Below are 13,530 nucleotides of genomic sequence, written 5' to 3'. Positions count from 1 at the left end.
CATCCCATCCTCAGCAGCCTCTGAAAACTGCAAAAAAGCATGTCCCTGCTCTTGCATGGTTTTTGGTAGACCTGGAGGCTGCATGGGAGTGCATCCCATTCTCACACACCCATTACAGGCTCTGAAAGTTGTGCAAGAACATGACATATTTTTGGGAATAGTTGTCGGATGTGGGTAAACTTTGGCATGTCGGCCAAAACATTGCATGTCAACTTCAGTTATGGTAGCTTTGCCATCCCCAAGTTATATTTTGTACATTCTTGTCTGCTACATTCTCTTCCCTCCATTTCTAACTGGATTATATCACAGAAATTTAATCCAGAAGGACTATCACCCTTAAAAAGTGATGGGTGTGCTAAGGATATATGTTTTATTCCTGAAACTGATATTAATGTCACTGATTTATTATTTTCTTTAAATAGAGTCAGACTCATCCTGCTATGCCACACAGCTTTAAAAAGCAACTGATACATGTTGCACATGCACTACATGTTTGTAGTGATGTGTATGAAAAAGAAAGCTTTTGAGCTTGGCATAAAACAGACAAATTGGCTACATTCCAATGAAATAACATTCAGAAATGGTATGAGTATCCTGGAACACAGTTTTTAAAAACTGCACTCTTGTCACAGGGAATAATGAGAACACAAGTTCTTTGCCCTTTCATTTTTCACTCTATAGCTAGAAAAAACAACAGTTCTTTGCTGGTGACTATCAGTGATCTGATTTGCAAAAATTGATTTTGGAAAAGGGAGTCATGTTTTAATTCTCATAAAAGAGAACAGAAACACAACTTGGGTCTTATTTTCCTTTGCAGCCCAAAAGTGTTGCAAAAAGTAACAGCATGATTCACTTCAATAATCCAGACTGAAACGTCTGTCTTCATAATGAACACAGTGCACACTTGTGCATTTGACCAGCAGCCAAGAGTACATAATAAACTAAAACCAATCGTCTTGGCATTTAGCATGCAGCCTGAAAACTCACACCTCGGTGAGGGCATACAATGTGCTCAACTAAAAGAAAAAAGCCATACAGTGCAGTATTTGCATTTTATAACATAGAACTAATTCCTGCAGTGTTATTGGCAACACTTGGTTAATATAGTGCGCACAGCACATATTTAAATACGTTCAAAGTCCTATCTGCAGAAGAATGCCACAACACAATGGTAAACAACCCAGCCTAGCAGCTCTGTTTATATCAGAGAGTAAGTAAAATTATGTTTTTGTTCAGATAGATATGCAACTAACGTTAGTCCATCAGGTGGAAAACTGATCATCCAGAATTGCCTCTCAATGCAGACAGGACATTTGATCTGATTCAGCAAAACTAATTCAGGTGCTGCAGCAACATGTATCTCTGAACCGTGTTTAAATTGCTCCTTGTTCCTCTCTTTATCCCATTCTCTGTCAATAGAAGCAAGGTCGTACAGTATTTGTTACTCTTATCAGCTATGCTGAGGGAAAGACCTTAAGCCAATTATAATGGATAAAACAAATCAATCACAGGACTTGAGTCTCCTAGGAAATCGTAACAATGGTGTACAGAATAATGTATATATTTTATAGTCCTTTCCTATAACACCACTGAATGCAAGGACTTGGATAACTTCTAAAGGTAATGCACTGTATATAATCCACAAATTTATCTCCTGTTAAAGGGTTTGAACCCCATAGAAAACGATCTGACATTAATCTGATGAGCCCCAATATGGATGAATTTGGTTATACATTGCCTCCTAGTGACATATTTACAATAATTGTAACATGCTTGAAATTGCTCCATTTTGTTTTGGCTAAAAAGAAAACCTGATGAGACAAAATGCTCAATTTAGGTATCTTGTTCCAAACTCATAATACTTAAAACACACATTTCAAGCTTGGAACTCCTGCACATACCTACTATTGTGGAAAAAATCAACTTTTCAGAGAGTTAAAATAAAATTTTGTACCCTATATGACTCTTGACCCTCAAAACAACTAACAATTAACGTAAATAATACAAAAAAATTCTCAATGTATATGTTAAGCAGTTCTTTGAGGCTTGGAAAAAAAGGAAAATCTACTGGAATAACCAAGAAGATGTAATTAAATACATAAGAAACATGAAGAGAAAATGTGTGATTGAGCAGTATATACAGTATGTGATAAATGAACAACACTATTGTTGGATCACATTTTTATCATCTTGGTGGTTTAAAAATGTCCAAGATGGTGCCTGCATTTTATTTAACACTTAGGCCCCGAGGGCATGCCTTTAACAAAACAATATCGGCATCAATCCACACTCACACATTCAGGTACAAATTTAAGAGCTTTTTTTTTTCCACCAAGAAAGGGAATTTTGGTCCCTTGGGGCAATTTCATGCTTTGTGGAAGCATTTGGTAAGGGCCAACAATCGGAACAGTCAAAGCCTGGTAAGATACAGGGAAAGGAGTGAGTCCCAAAGACCAGCATTGTCCTTAATGCAGTCCCCATTGTAAGACAGTTCCTCCAGGTACAAGACTGGCCTTCAGCATGACTTCTTGTCAAGTGTTTGCTCTGAACTTCATCTCTTGAGGTCCCACCTGGGCCAAAATGCCTCTAGCTGCTTCTGTTTTTAGCTGCATATTCTGTGGTCTCAGATGCGTGTGGCATCCTGTCCAGTGAGAGGTGGCTGTATCGCTTCAAGCTGACAGATTATGTCTGCAACAAATGGGCGCTCCTGAGGATTGACTACCATTGTGGAAGAGAGGAGGTGTTCCAAGGCTGGGGAGTACCTGAAATTTAGAACCCATTTAGATCAATCTATCCTTGGATTAAGAGCAGGCCCACAACCCCCTCCCCAACCTTCTAGGTAGCAAATGCTTACCTGGTATTTGGGGGCACCGTAAGGTGGTTCTGAACAGCTAAGGCCACACTGTCCCCCTTTTGGAAAATCATGTCATAAGGTCCTTCACCAAACATCATGCAGTAGAGAACACAGCCTAAGGACTAAGCAGAGGGAAGGTGAGCCTAGGGAGCAAAAAGCTAACCGAGGAACAATGAAATAGGATTTTTTTTATTTCCTATGAATGTATTGCAGCAATATTGAATGATATTTATATTTTCCAAGAAGTGATGATCTCTTACCCAGATGTCAGTACGCTCATCAATAACACATTCACGCTCAACATGGAACAGTTCTGGGGCTCGATAGGAGATGGTGCAGCGTTGGGCAGCCCAGTCCTATGGGATCAACAGGGGAAGGAAGACAAAGACTGGGAAGAAAGGGGAGAAATATCCCAACTTTTCTCTGCTAGCAGGTTTCCCCCACAGATCCCTCTGGTTGCTATTGGGGAATAGTTAACAGGAAAAATATTTTAAATTAAGGGCATTAACATTAAATATAAGACATAGCAGTTCGTGCATAGTAGTGTGTAGGAGACAAGTAGGAAATTTCAGGGCTGTAGATTAAACCGGGGATTTGGGGAAAAACATTCTAGCAGAAGGCACTGGTAAACTACTCCCATGCTGTTGACAAAAGAAAACTAGGTGGATGTGTACCTACATTGTCACTAGAAACTAAGTTCAAGTGAGATTTTAATAAGCCAGGAGAGTCCTAACAAAGTCACTGATAAGGGAGAGAAAAAAAGAAATCTCACCTTGATCTGCTTGCCTTTTTCAAAATACTCAAGAGGTTGAAGTTATGATTTGCAAATCCCGTAATATATAAATACATCTTCCTGGACAGATCTCACTACAGTAATTGATTCTATTGCTTCTGCTTGCTTGCTGTTGAAACTATGACTATGTTTGCCTATACTGAAATATTGATCTGGTTGGAAAGGGGAAACTGCAGCAATCACCTCCCTTTCTTAAAAGCAAGGGCTACTTTGCTTTATGGTGGGTGGGTGGGAAGTTTTGTGAGAAACAGAGGTAGATACTATTTCATTACTAATGTTTATTTTGACTGGCTGTAGATCTCTAAGGTCTTGGGACCAAGGGTGGGATTCTACCGGTTTGGACTGGTTCGGATGAACCGGATGTTAAATTTGTATCTGATTCACTGAACGAGTATTTGAGCTGACCGGCTGGCCCCACCCACCCCTTCTCTCCCCAGAGTCTCCACATGGCCCATTTTTGATGCAGGTAAGTGCAGGGTCCATGTGGTGGCTCTGGGAGGGGGGAAAAACAGGCCTTCTGGAAGCCCAGAAACGAGCCTGTTTCCGTCTTCTGGAGGGCTTCCAGAGCTCGGGGGAGGCCGTTTTTGCCATCCCATAACCCTGAGGGAAGCCTCCGGACCATTGGGAAGGTGAAAAACGGCCCTACCAGAAGTACCGGAAGTCATGAAATGGGCCTGTTTATGGCTTCTGGAGGGCCTCAGAGCCCATTTTCGCCCTCCCAGAGGCCCAAGGGAAGCCACCAAAACATGGGAAAGCGTAAAATGGCCCTACTTGAAGTTTTGCAAGTCCGGAAATGGGCCTGTTTCTGGCTTCCAGGTGGCCTCCAGACCCCGGAGGCCATTTTCACCCTTCCAGAGGCCTGAGGGAAGCCTCTGGACCCTTGGGAAGGTGAAAAATTGTCCTCCCGGAAGTTCCGGTAGGCCATGCCACGGCCACCGAGTAACTGGGCAGCGAACCAGTTGCTGGGATTTTTGTATCCCACTTCTGCTTGGGACAAAGGCCATGCATAACTTTGAAGTTGAGAACAAGTTGGCCTGGGTAGGGAAGGAAAAGATTCTTCCTGGAAACCCAAATTAGCTGATCCACTCAATATCAATAATCCTGAGCTAGACAGAACAACAGTTCTGATTCAGGATCTTCTAGAATCTGAGTGCATCTGCCCACACTTTCGGGGGCATCTTCAACAATGGTTATGATCTTCCAAACAGCGGGCACAACTAGACAAGTGGAGACCTGATCCTGAGTATGCAATATGCATGACACACATTTGAGGTTGGACTTTGGGTTTACCTGCTCCATGACAGCAATAGTCATTGTGGATGCCACTGCTGATTTTTCCAAATCTTTTGCATATAAACTTGATTTTGCCATCAAGATACCCGATCATTTATTTTAAGGGGAAATAACATGTTGGGACACAAAATACTTTGTGCCACCATTTTGCATTCACAGACAATATCACTACTTGCTAATAATATCCTTCTTTTGCCATTAAATGAAGGGTGCTGGGATATCAATAAAAGTCTCTGGCTTTTATAGTCTGAATAGTTTCATTTCACTGGATGGTTTTCCTTCATCGTTAGAGCTACACTCTCATTTCTTTTCGAACAGATCAACCTCATACCTGAATAGTCATAGCTTCCCGTGAGCTCCGCACCTCAATGCGAGCCTGATTCATGGAGCCTAGATCCATGAGCAGTGGCTGATCTTCATTGTCCAGCAGCACATTTGTTGGTTTTAAATCTCTGGAAAAGGGCAAGCAGAATATAAATGGATCCCCAAATCTGTATTTGGCAACAATCCAAAGCTTTATCCAAATCCTGCTTTAAAGGAAGTTTGAAGCTTGTAATATTTCAATCAAGGGCTTTCCTGTACTAAACATACTGCCACGCTGATGTTCTGTGCCTTAGGTTTTTCTTTATCTTTGCAAACTGCTCTTTGCCAGCAATCCTATAACAAAGACTGACAGTCTGTCATGACCTCAGTTCTGCTCCCCATTTGTGGTTCTCATTGCTACTCTATTCATGCACCCTGTGTCAACACTTAAAACATTTCTATGCCCATTTCTGAGTTGCCATGAACAGAAAGGCGGGGAGAAGGACTTTGAAAGAGCAGTGCAGCAGTTTGGAATTGCAAGTGCATTCTATTCATATCCTGCAAAGATTATAACTAAGCGACTGGAGTTGCTGCCTCAAATCTCTAACTGGAGAACATGATTGATGACTCTTGGCTATGAACGTGTTTCATTGGAGAATACGAATTATGATACACCCAGAGGGGTGGGGGGGTGGGGGGAAAACAGGGTCAAGGTTGACAATGAATTACATGTCTCAGAATCGGCTACACACTGGTCATATCGACATATTAGCTCCTAATAAATCCTTTGAAGTGTTTGAAGCTTGGCTCAAAGCTCATGATTTAATTAGGGCCACTGCTGGAATCCTGACACCCTGCTGTCTAAGGCCAGCTTCTTACCTGTGTGCATATCCCTTGTTATGAATGGCCTGCAGTCCTCGGCAGATGCCATGAAAAATGACCAGGATACGCTCCTCAGGCATGAAGGAGCCTTTATCTCTTAGAGATTCCACTTCCTGCCAGAGGGTCCCTCTCTGGAAAAGAAACCCAGGCATGTTAGTAACTGAAATGGCATGCATGTTCTCCAAACTTACTGAATGAAGAAAAAGATTTATCCCTAGATATTAAGAGACTGTGGCCTAAGGGTGATTTACCCTTCTTTTCTATCTGAGTCTCACAACTGCAGAGACTTAATCAATATTGGTTTGGTTGCTTCTGGTTCAATCCGAAACAAGCAAATCATTTATTTAAAGCAGGACTAGTTACGCCTGGTTTGGGGCTACAGTGAATATACCATGATATTCTAAGGCAGAGGTCCCCAAACTTGGCAACTTTAAGACTTGTAGACTTCAACTCCCAGAATTCTCCAGCCAGTATAGCTCCACACGGAGCTATGAATTTGGGGAGTTGAAGTCTACAAGTCTTAAAGTTGCCAAGTTTGGGGACCCCTGTTCTAAGGGTTGATTAATGTATTTGCTACTTGGCCATAAACTGTAAATACTAAAATTGTCCTAGAACTCTTAGGTGCCTGTGGTTGTAGATCCCTCCCCCCCAAGAGAAAATATGGCAGAAACAGCATGGCTGAGCAAAATTACGGGCACAACTCACAACATCCTGATTGGCTTGAAGGGGGAAAGGGAACAGATATGAGAGGACCTTAGCTGACTTCAAATGCACTGCATGTAGAAGGGTGCTTTTCAAGCTTTCTAATTTTAAGTTGCGTAGACTTCAACTCCCAGGATTTCCCAACTGGCTTTTCTGGGAGTTGAAATGCACACATTTTAAAAGTTCCAAGTTTGAAAAACATTGATACGGAAAGCCAGTTGCTGGTGATAACTGGAGTCTCTTCTGCACAATACTATGCAGGCCAGGTATGAGAGGCCAGGTATGTCACTGGATACGCAGTTGATGGCTGTACTAAGAAAGCTTTTATACTGGTTTTATACAGTTTGGGATGGAGCACAGCTACACCTTTTGGGGGAAAACCAGCCTCTGTTACATGTGTCTTGTTTGCATCCAATTAAAATGATGTAACACTGCATTTAAAGAACATTGCAAACTTCAGCTACTGCAAAATATCCAAAAACCTGTTTTTCAGAAAAGTGCAATAATTTAACTTTTATTTCCAGTCATGATTCCAGTACTATTTATTACCAATGGACACTTTGGTACTAGTTTGAAAGGATCCCCTTCTCTCACAATCCCCTGGATTTTCATCTGAGGCCTTGCTCAAGGTCCCAATATCACTGGAGCCCTAGCTGTGTCATCTCCTCCACTGGGTTGACCAGACGAGGAATCAACTCTCCAGGAAGGCTAAAACTATACCTTTATTGAGATCAACTACAATAATAGAATCTTGCAAGTCTGATTTTGTGTACTTCCTCCCCCTTCTTTTAATCAAGTGAATTAGGGAGGTGTCTGCCTGAGCTGTTTCTAAATATTACCTCATTTTTCTGGACTTAAAAAAATGTTCCAGCCATTTTTGCCTAGATAGCAGTTTTAGGCACTGGACACCCAGAGTCGTCTTCCTTATTCTCCACAAGCTGACAGGGGCAGAATCTTTGAAGATGGAATACCAGATTGCTATCAAGATATATTGGCTTCCTTGTGTTGGCTTGTTGGCACCCTACTGAAAACTTTTTCTCTGTGTGTCATTTTGCCCAATTTTGGAAGTGGGCAAATTTTAATTTTTGTCCTTGTTCTGCAAACTGTTGTTATATTCGTGTCAAAAGCATCGAGATGCTTCCGGGTTGAAAGGATTAGCTGGTGACATCACTGTTGCCCAGGGGATGCCCGCTGAAGGGTCCTTTCACGTCTCTATTAATGAGCCCACCAAAGTGATACCGATTTATCTACTTGCATTTGCATGCTCTCAAAGTGCTACATTGGCAGGAGCTCACCCCGTCACACAGCAGCACTCAGTCTCGAATGCAGGTTTAACAGATTGTCAATTCACCATTATAATCACATGAGCCACCACATTTCCCGTTATGCAAATTATACTTCAGGAGATTTGTTGTTTTAAATAGTTTCATTTAAAAGGAAGATACTTTAACCTTTGTGATCACAAGCCATGCACATAAGACAAAAATAGAAAATAAATTCCGACTGCATAAGAATATATATGCTGAAGCCACTGGAGCAATTATAGCAATTATACAACAGTTTTCTTGGTGTAAGAATGTGGATCTTAATTATACTGGCTGATTAGTTAATTATACCTTAGAAATAGCCTTCACATGAATTGAAAGTAGGGTTTGCACATAGAGCCCATTCTTCTCCCTGCCCCACCTAATTTATCCAGAGAACACATTTCTTGGCGTGCACCTACTGAACCTATCTGCACCTTACCCCTTAACTAGGAAATTGGTCTGGAGGCGACTGACCTTGAGGAAAGGCAAGAGGAGCCAGGCCTCATGTTTGGATCCTTTCTCTACCATGGCATGTGCACAGAGAGGCAAGATGTTGGGGTGCTCAAAAAGCAGGTGCATCTCTACCTCGTGCAGAGCTTCCTGACGATCATCCTTGTCATGGCATATGATGCGTTTCAAGGCATAGAAGCGCCCATCCTGCAGCCCCTCGACAAGGTCCACATAACTGAAACCACTGCAGGGAGTAAAACAGAATAAGCCACAGGGCAGGAGGACAAAGGCTTGTGTATTCTGATGTAAATGGAACCCAAACAACTTATTTTCTCTCCTCTTTTCTACCACGACTTTCTTTACTTTCAAAGCTCGCCCTTATTCTTAAATTATGACCCTGTTCTGCTATCATCCGCATCCTACACTTCGCAGCACTGCGAGGGCTGTGCTTTCCACACGGAGTTGCTGGTTCATCGATGCCAGCTTAATAGTTGCTATTCATATCAGTTCAGTGCTGACACATAATAATGAGATTATAGAGAAAAGGTAGATATCTAATGCTACAACTGGAAGAAGAACAAGAGAGGACTCTTGTTCATGTTGTGCCCCTGGTTTGTTTATAATTTCATGAAGCTGTTGTTGCTTTTTTCAAAAATACTTTGTGTAGCACTGTACAATTGTTGGCTTGATAAAGGGGAAAATGTTTAAATAAATGCCATATAGAATTAAGCAGAATTCTGGTTCTCCATAGCACTTTATCACAATATTGATAAAACTGTCCAAAGGGGCACAGCCACTGAATATGCTTAGCAATCACAAAAGAGTTTATGCACATCCAAAATATACCTAATTGGAAATAAATGGGGAAGATCACCAGCTCTGTAGGACTCTGATATTTTCTACCATTAAAAACTATTTTATATTTAGTTTATAATGATATTTTCTAATATTAGAAACTAAACATTAAATATTGATAGCCTGATGGTCTGCTCGGTTTCTATGCTCTTTCTCTCTCTGCATATCTATATCTATATCTATATGTGTGTGTGTGTGTGTGTGTGTGTGTGTGTATGTTTTCTTAAGTTTTCATGAAGAAAAGGATGAAAGTCTGAGGTATTACTGGGGGAAGAGAAGCAGCACACATAAGGCACAGAAAATATATGATTATGTATCAGAAATAACATTCTAACTGTAATGAGTGGTAAGCAACAAAATCAGATGCCCAGAGGAATTGTGTTATCACCTTTCTTGGAGTAACAGGAAGCCAATTCATGTATGAAAAGCTGGAGGGAATAGCACCAAGTGAAGAAAAAAAAATACATTTGTCTTTAATGAAGCTTGAATGAGAACTTTGGAGGAATATTTTGGAGAAGGTGGGAAGTGGATAGAAAAACCAATGGCCCTCCATGTGGCTGTAACTCACAGCAGCTGAAGCCAGCTATGGTGAGGATGATGGATGATACTGATCAGAATAATCTGAAGGGAACAACTTTCTCATATCTGGAATAAACCTTAAAATGCAATAATTCTACCCCGGCAAATAAAGTATGTGTATATACACATATATAATTCCTACTTCTTTAAAAGAGTGAACATATGCGGTCAAAACATCTTCCTACAGGTGGAGAACTACATGGAGAATTAATACTAGTGGGAGTCAGAGAAGGCAGTGATGGGGAGACAATGATGAGAAGCACTTTAGGTAATGCTAAAGTTTTGTGCTTTGCATTTCGGTCTTTCTTACCAACTTGATTACCACAGTTAAAAGGAAATATAGACCAAACTTCGGTAAAAGATAGGGTAGTGATTAAAGGGTCCTCTGTGAAATTTCAAAATGAATCACTGCAAAGCATCTTAAAAAATCCCTCTGGAAGGAGTCCAATACTCACCCCTCCCCAAGCCTGTGGATTAAAAGATAGCGTTTGTTATTGATGGTGATGGTCCCCCTTGAACAGATACACAGGGCATGACCCATGGTGGTCGCTTCAACATCCTTCAGACTCTATAGAGGATAAGAAAGCAAAGTACCAGACCATTGTAAAGGCCTAAGGCTGAGAAAAGAGGGACAGCCTCATGTGAAGATATTAATAAATGGATACATATGCAAGTAGTCCATGTTTAACATTCACAATTGGGACTGGCAATTTGATCATTAAGCAAAGTAGTTGCTAGATAAAACAGTAAATGCATTTCTGACCTTATTTCAGCTTTCCTTTGCTTTGCAGTTGTGCAAAGGTCACACATGCAAAGTCACTTTTTCATCACATCAGAAATGTGAGTAGTCATTGTGCAAAATAGTTGCTAAACATGGACTATCTATGTAATTAAACCAGATGACCTTTCATGTAAGGTATAACACTGAAGGGGGATACAAGAGAATAGTTCATATTGTTTGCCCAATAACAGAATTGTCCCTCCATCGGTTTCTTTTCTCTCAATATCATCATATTGACTGGAAAAAAATATGGTCACAACATTGGTACTGGAGAGGAAATGAGACAGCTCAAATTGCAGGCTGTAATATAAACTATCTTTCTGTGGGTAGGAGCCAGATTAAAAAAACATGGGAACATTTTCTCCAGCTTCGGAGAGCTTCAGAACCAGTAAATATCATCTGGAAATGCCATAGAAGAGCAATGGCTAGAATTTTCAGTCCCTCTTTTTTACTTTTTTGGTGGGGAGGGGGAAGTGAGGTTTATAAAAGTAAAACTAGGTTTAGCATGTTTATTTAGGGAAATATTAGAAAGGAGAGAAATTACACTGCTATGGCTTGCCACTCAATGTTGATGGTGCAATCTTAAATAGGCTTTGAGAATTGCAAAAAATAAAACAGCAACAAAAGCAGATGAAGCACATACAGACTTGCAGGCTTCCCAGGCCAGCTGAAGACAAATGTTCCATTCTCTATCCTGTTATAATAAAATATGTTCTGTGGAACTATAAAAAAGAGGGTTAATTGTCAACTCCAAAACAGCAGTCAGCTGCATGTCAACAGTTTGGCAGCCAAGAAATGTGTACTCAATGATTCTTTTAAAAAGAAAAAAAATGATATTATGTGGAAAACTGGGGAACAGGGCCCGACTCCAGTCACCAAAATTTTGTAGTCTATTTTTGGAAAAACAAAAACAAAATGCCACTGTTCATCTCAACAAGGAATGGAACAATCTAGAATCAGAACTTCCTTCCACCTGCTCCCAGTTGAATCATATGATGAAATGTAATTGGTATCTTCCAAATATAAAGGCACTTCATTAAGGATACTAACTGAATTGATAGCATGGAAAGGGGAAGGGAAAGTATCTCTCTTTAACTGCCTATCAAAAATGTGACTTTTTAAAAACTACATAATAAAACTCTTTTATATATTTCCCCTTGCTTGTCGAGTAAAGTACCGTCTCCCTGAGTGTCAACCATAATCCAAAATGAAAGGTCAGAAGCCTGCCCTTTGGATTACATTCTAAAAAGGCAAGGCACATAAGGAAAAAAAGGAGGAAAAAGTAAAGATTAGGGAGTTTCTTCGGAGCCGGAGAGAAAAGCGTTGAGCAGCCGTCACATTCAGTAGTTCAGAAAACATATACGGTTGATTGGGGGGCATCGAAAAGCCATCGAGGGAAGCAGTACATGCAGAGTTCCGCCATGGGAATAATGCACTCTGCACATGACCAGACGCACAGTCGCAGTTACTGTTATGTCATTTGTTCTAGAGTGGATAAGTGCATTAAATTCCGAGGCAGAGTTATGGCTCAAACTCTCAAACAGGGGACGGAAATCCTCGCCCTTTCTGCACCGCCATTCTCGAATAAAGAACAGCCGCAAACTCGACCAAGCTCATCTTCACGCCCCGCCCATCCACGGAGGCACACGGGGTGGGGGTGGGGGGGGTAGAGAGCAGAGGAGAGGGGAGGGGGCGAGACACTCACCCAGTCTAGAGCTGGAAGGCGTCCTGGAGAGCTTGAGCGCGACAGGAGCCACTGCGCTGGCTGGTGACGTTATCACTCTGCGCCGTCTTCTCTTGCGGCCCTGGAGGTAACTAAGCAACCACTCGAGGGGAAGAAGAAAATAATCTGTGAAAGAGGAAAAGAAGGCGGGAAGTGGGAAAGAACTGATAAGCAAAAAGAGAAAAACAGACAGAAGTCATGAGTTGGGTGTTCAAGGGCAAGTCTGTAGAGTTTTTAGACAAAAAGTGTTGAGCTTCAGTAGGGTGGGTTTTATTTGACTGGGGTTACTGAATATTTCCTAAAATGTGAGAGTCACTTTCAATTAACAGCAAAGACTTATTTTTAAATAAATGCGTATAGCCCACCACCACATAAATTAGTACAAAAACTGTGAACTAATTAGAACATGATTAGCCCAAGGTGTTCTGCTGAAATTTATAGATGTGTAGGGATGCAATAGTGTGTCAAGGCAGATGTAATTTTAGCCACTTTAACATGCCGGAAAATGCAGTGGGGAGTTTTAATAAAATTTAATTGTGATCATTTTAATAATAACATTGTGAACATAATATTGGTGGCCTAGTGGTGAAGACACTCACCTCGGAAGGTTGAGAATTCAAACTGAGGTAGCTGCAGATGTTTCCTAGGGCGCAAAGAAAAAAAAACTGTTGTGAACACTGCATAAGCATCAGGAAGGGCACTGGCCAGTAAATGCTCAGCTTCATCCAGTTGCTCCAACTCTCTCCTGAATAGAGACTACAGCAGAGGTCGGCAACCTTTTGGACCTCAGGGATCACCCAAACCCATAATTTTAAATCCCAGGGACCACTAATATGAATTTTTACTGACTTGCTGACATTGGTGGGAGAGAGAGAGATCTGATCTAACCTCTCTCTCTCTCTCTCTCTCACTCACACACACATACACACACACACACACACACACAGGCAGAGGTGGGATTCAAATTTCTTAACAACTGGTTCTGGGGGTGTGACCTAATTTGTGGGT

The 13,530-nt window shown here is 41.2% G+C and overlaps 2 protein-coding genes across 3 annotated transcripts in view; one reads left to right on the top strand and one right to left on the bottom strand.

The window, feature by feature from the left end:
- Positions 1 to 2,169: 2,169 nt before the first annotated feature.
- Positions 2,170 to 12,621, bottom strand: STK16 (serine/threonine kinase 16). Its single transcript, XM_026707853.2, has 8 exons — positions 12,505 to 12,621; positions 10,474 to 10,586; positions 8,609 to 8,828; positions 6,123 to 6,256; positions 5,272 to 5,392; positions 3,115 to 3,210; positions 2,855 to 2,976; positions 2,170 to 2,762 (listed from the first exon to the last, which is right to left on the bottom strand). The coding sequence occupies exons 2-8, from the start codon at positions 10,557 to 10,559 to the stop codon at positions 2,624 to 2,626; spliced, it is 918 nt and encodes a 305-aa protein (XP_026563638.1). The 5' UTR covers positions 10,560 to 10,586; positions 12,505 to 12,621; the 3' UTR covers positions 2,170 to 2,623.
- The window catches only part of GLB1L (galactosidase beta 1 like), a 12,315-nt gene continuing 11,284 nt past the window's right edge, over positions 12,500 to 13,530 (top strand). For both annotated transcript variants that reach the window (XM_087920599.1, XM_087920597.1), the window contains exon 1: positions 12,500 to 12,610. The gene's annotated coding sequence lies outside the window, so the exon portion shown is untranslated. The remainder of the gene's footprint in view (positions 12,611 to 13,530) is intronic.

The sequence above is a fragment of the Pseudonaja textilis genome, chromosome 1 (genome assembly GCF_049901715.1).
Source record: "Pseudonaja textilis isolate UNSWEBS1 chromosome 1, rPseTex1.2, whole genome shotgun sequence".
NCBI lineage: Eukaryota > Metazoa > Chordata > Lepidosauria > Squamata > Elapidae > Pseudonaja > Pseudonaja textilis.
The sequence above is the reverse complement of the archived record's forward strand: the minus strand, read 5'-3'. Positions and strand labels throughout refer to the sequence as shown.

Excerpts from the sequence above, each read along its gene's own strand:
- STK16 (XM_026707853.2), bottom strand. The coding sequence starts at position 10,559 with ATGGGTCATGCCCTGTGTATCTGTTCAAGGGGGACCATCACCATCAAT. Across the intron at positions 2,977-3,114 it reads ATGAGCGTACTGACATCTGG|TCCTTAGGCTGTGTTCTCTA; the intron begins GTAAGAGATCAT and ends CCCTCTGCTTAG. Across the intron at positions 2,763-2,854 it reads ACGGTGCCCCCAAATACCAG|GTACTCCCCAGCCTTGGAAC; the intron begins GTAAGCATTTGC and ends TCTAAATTTCAG.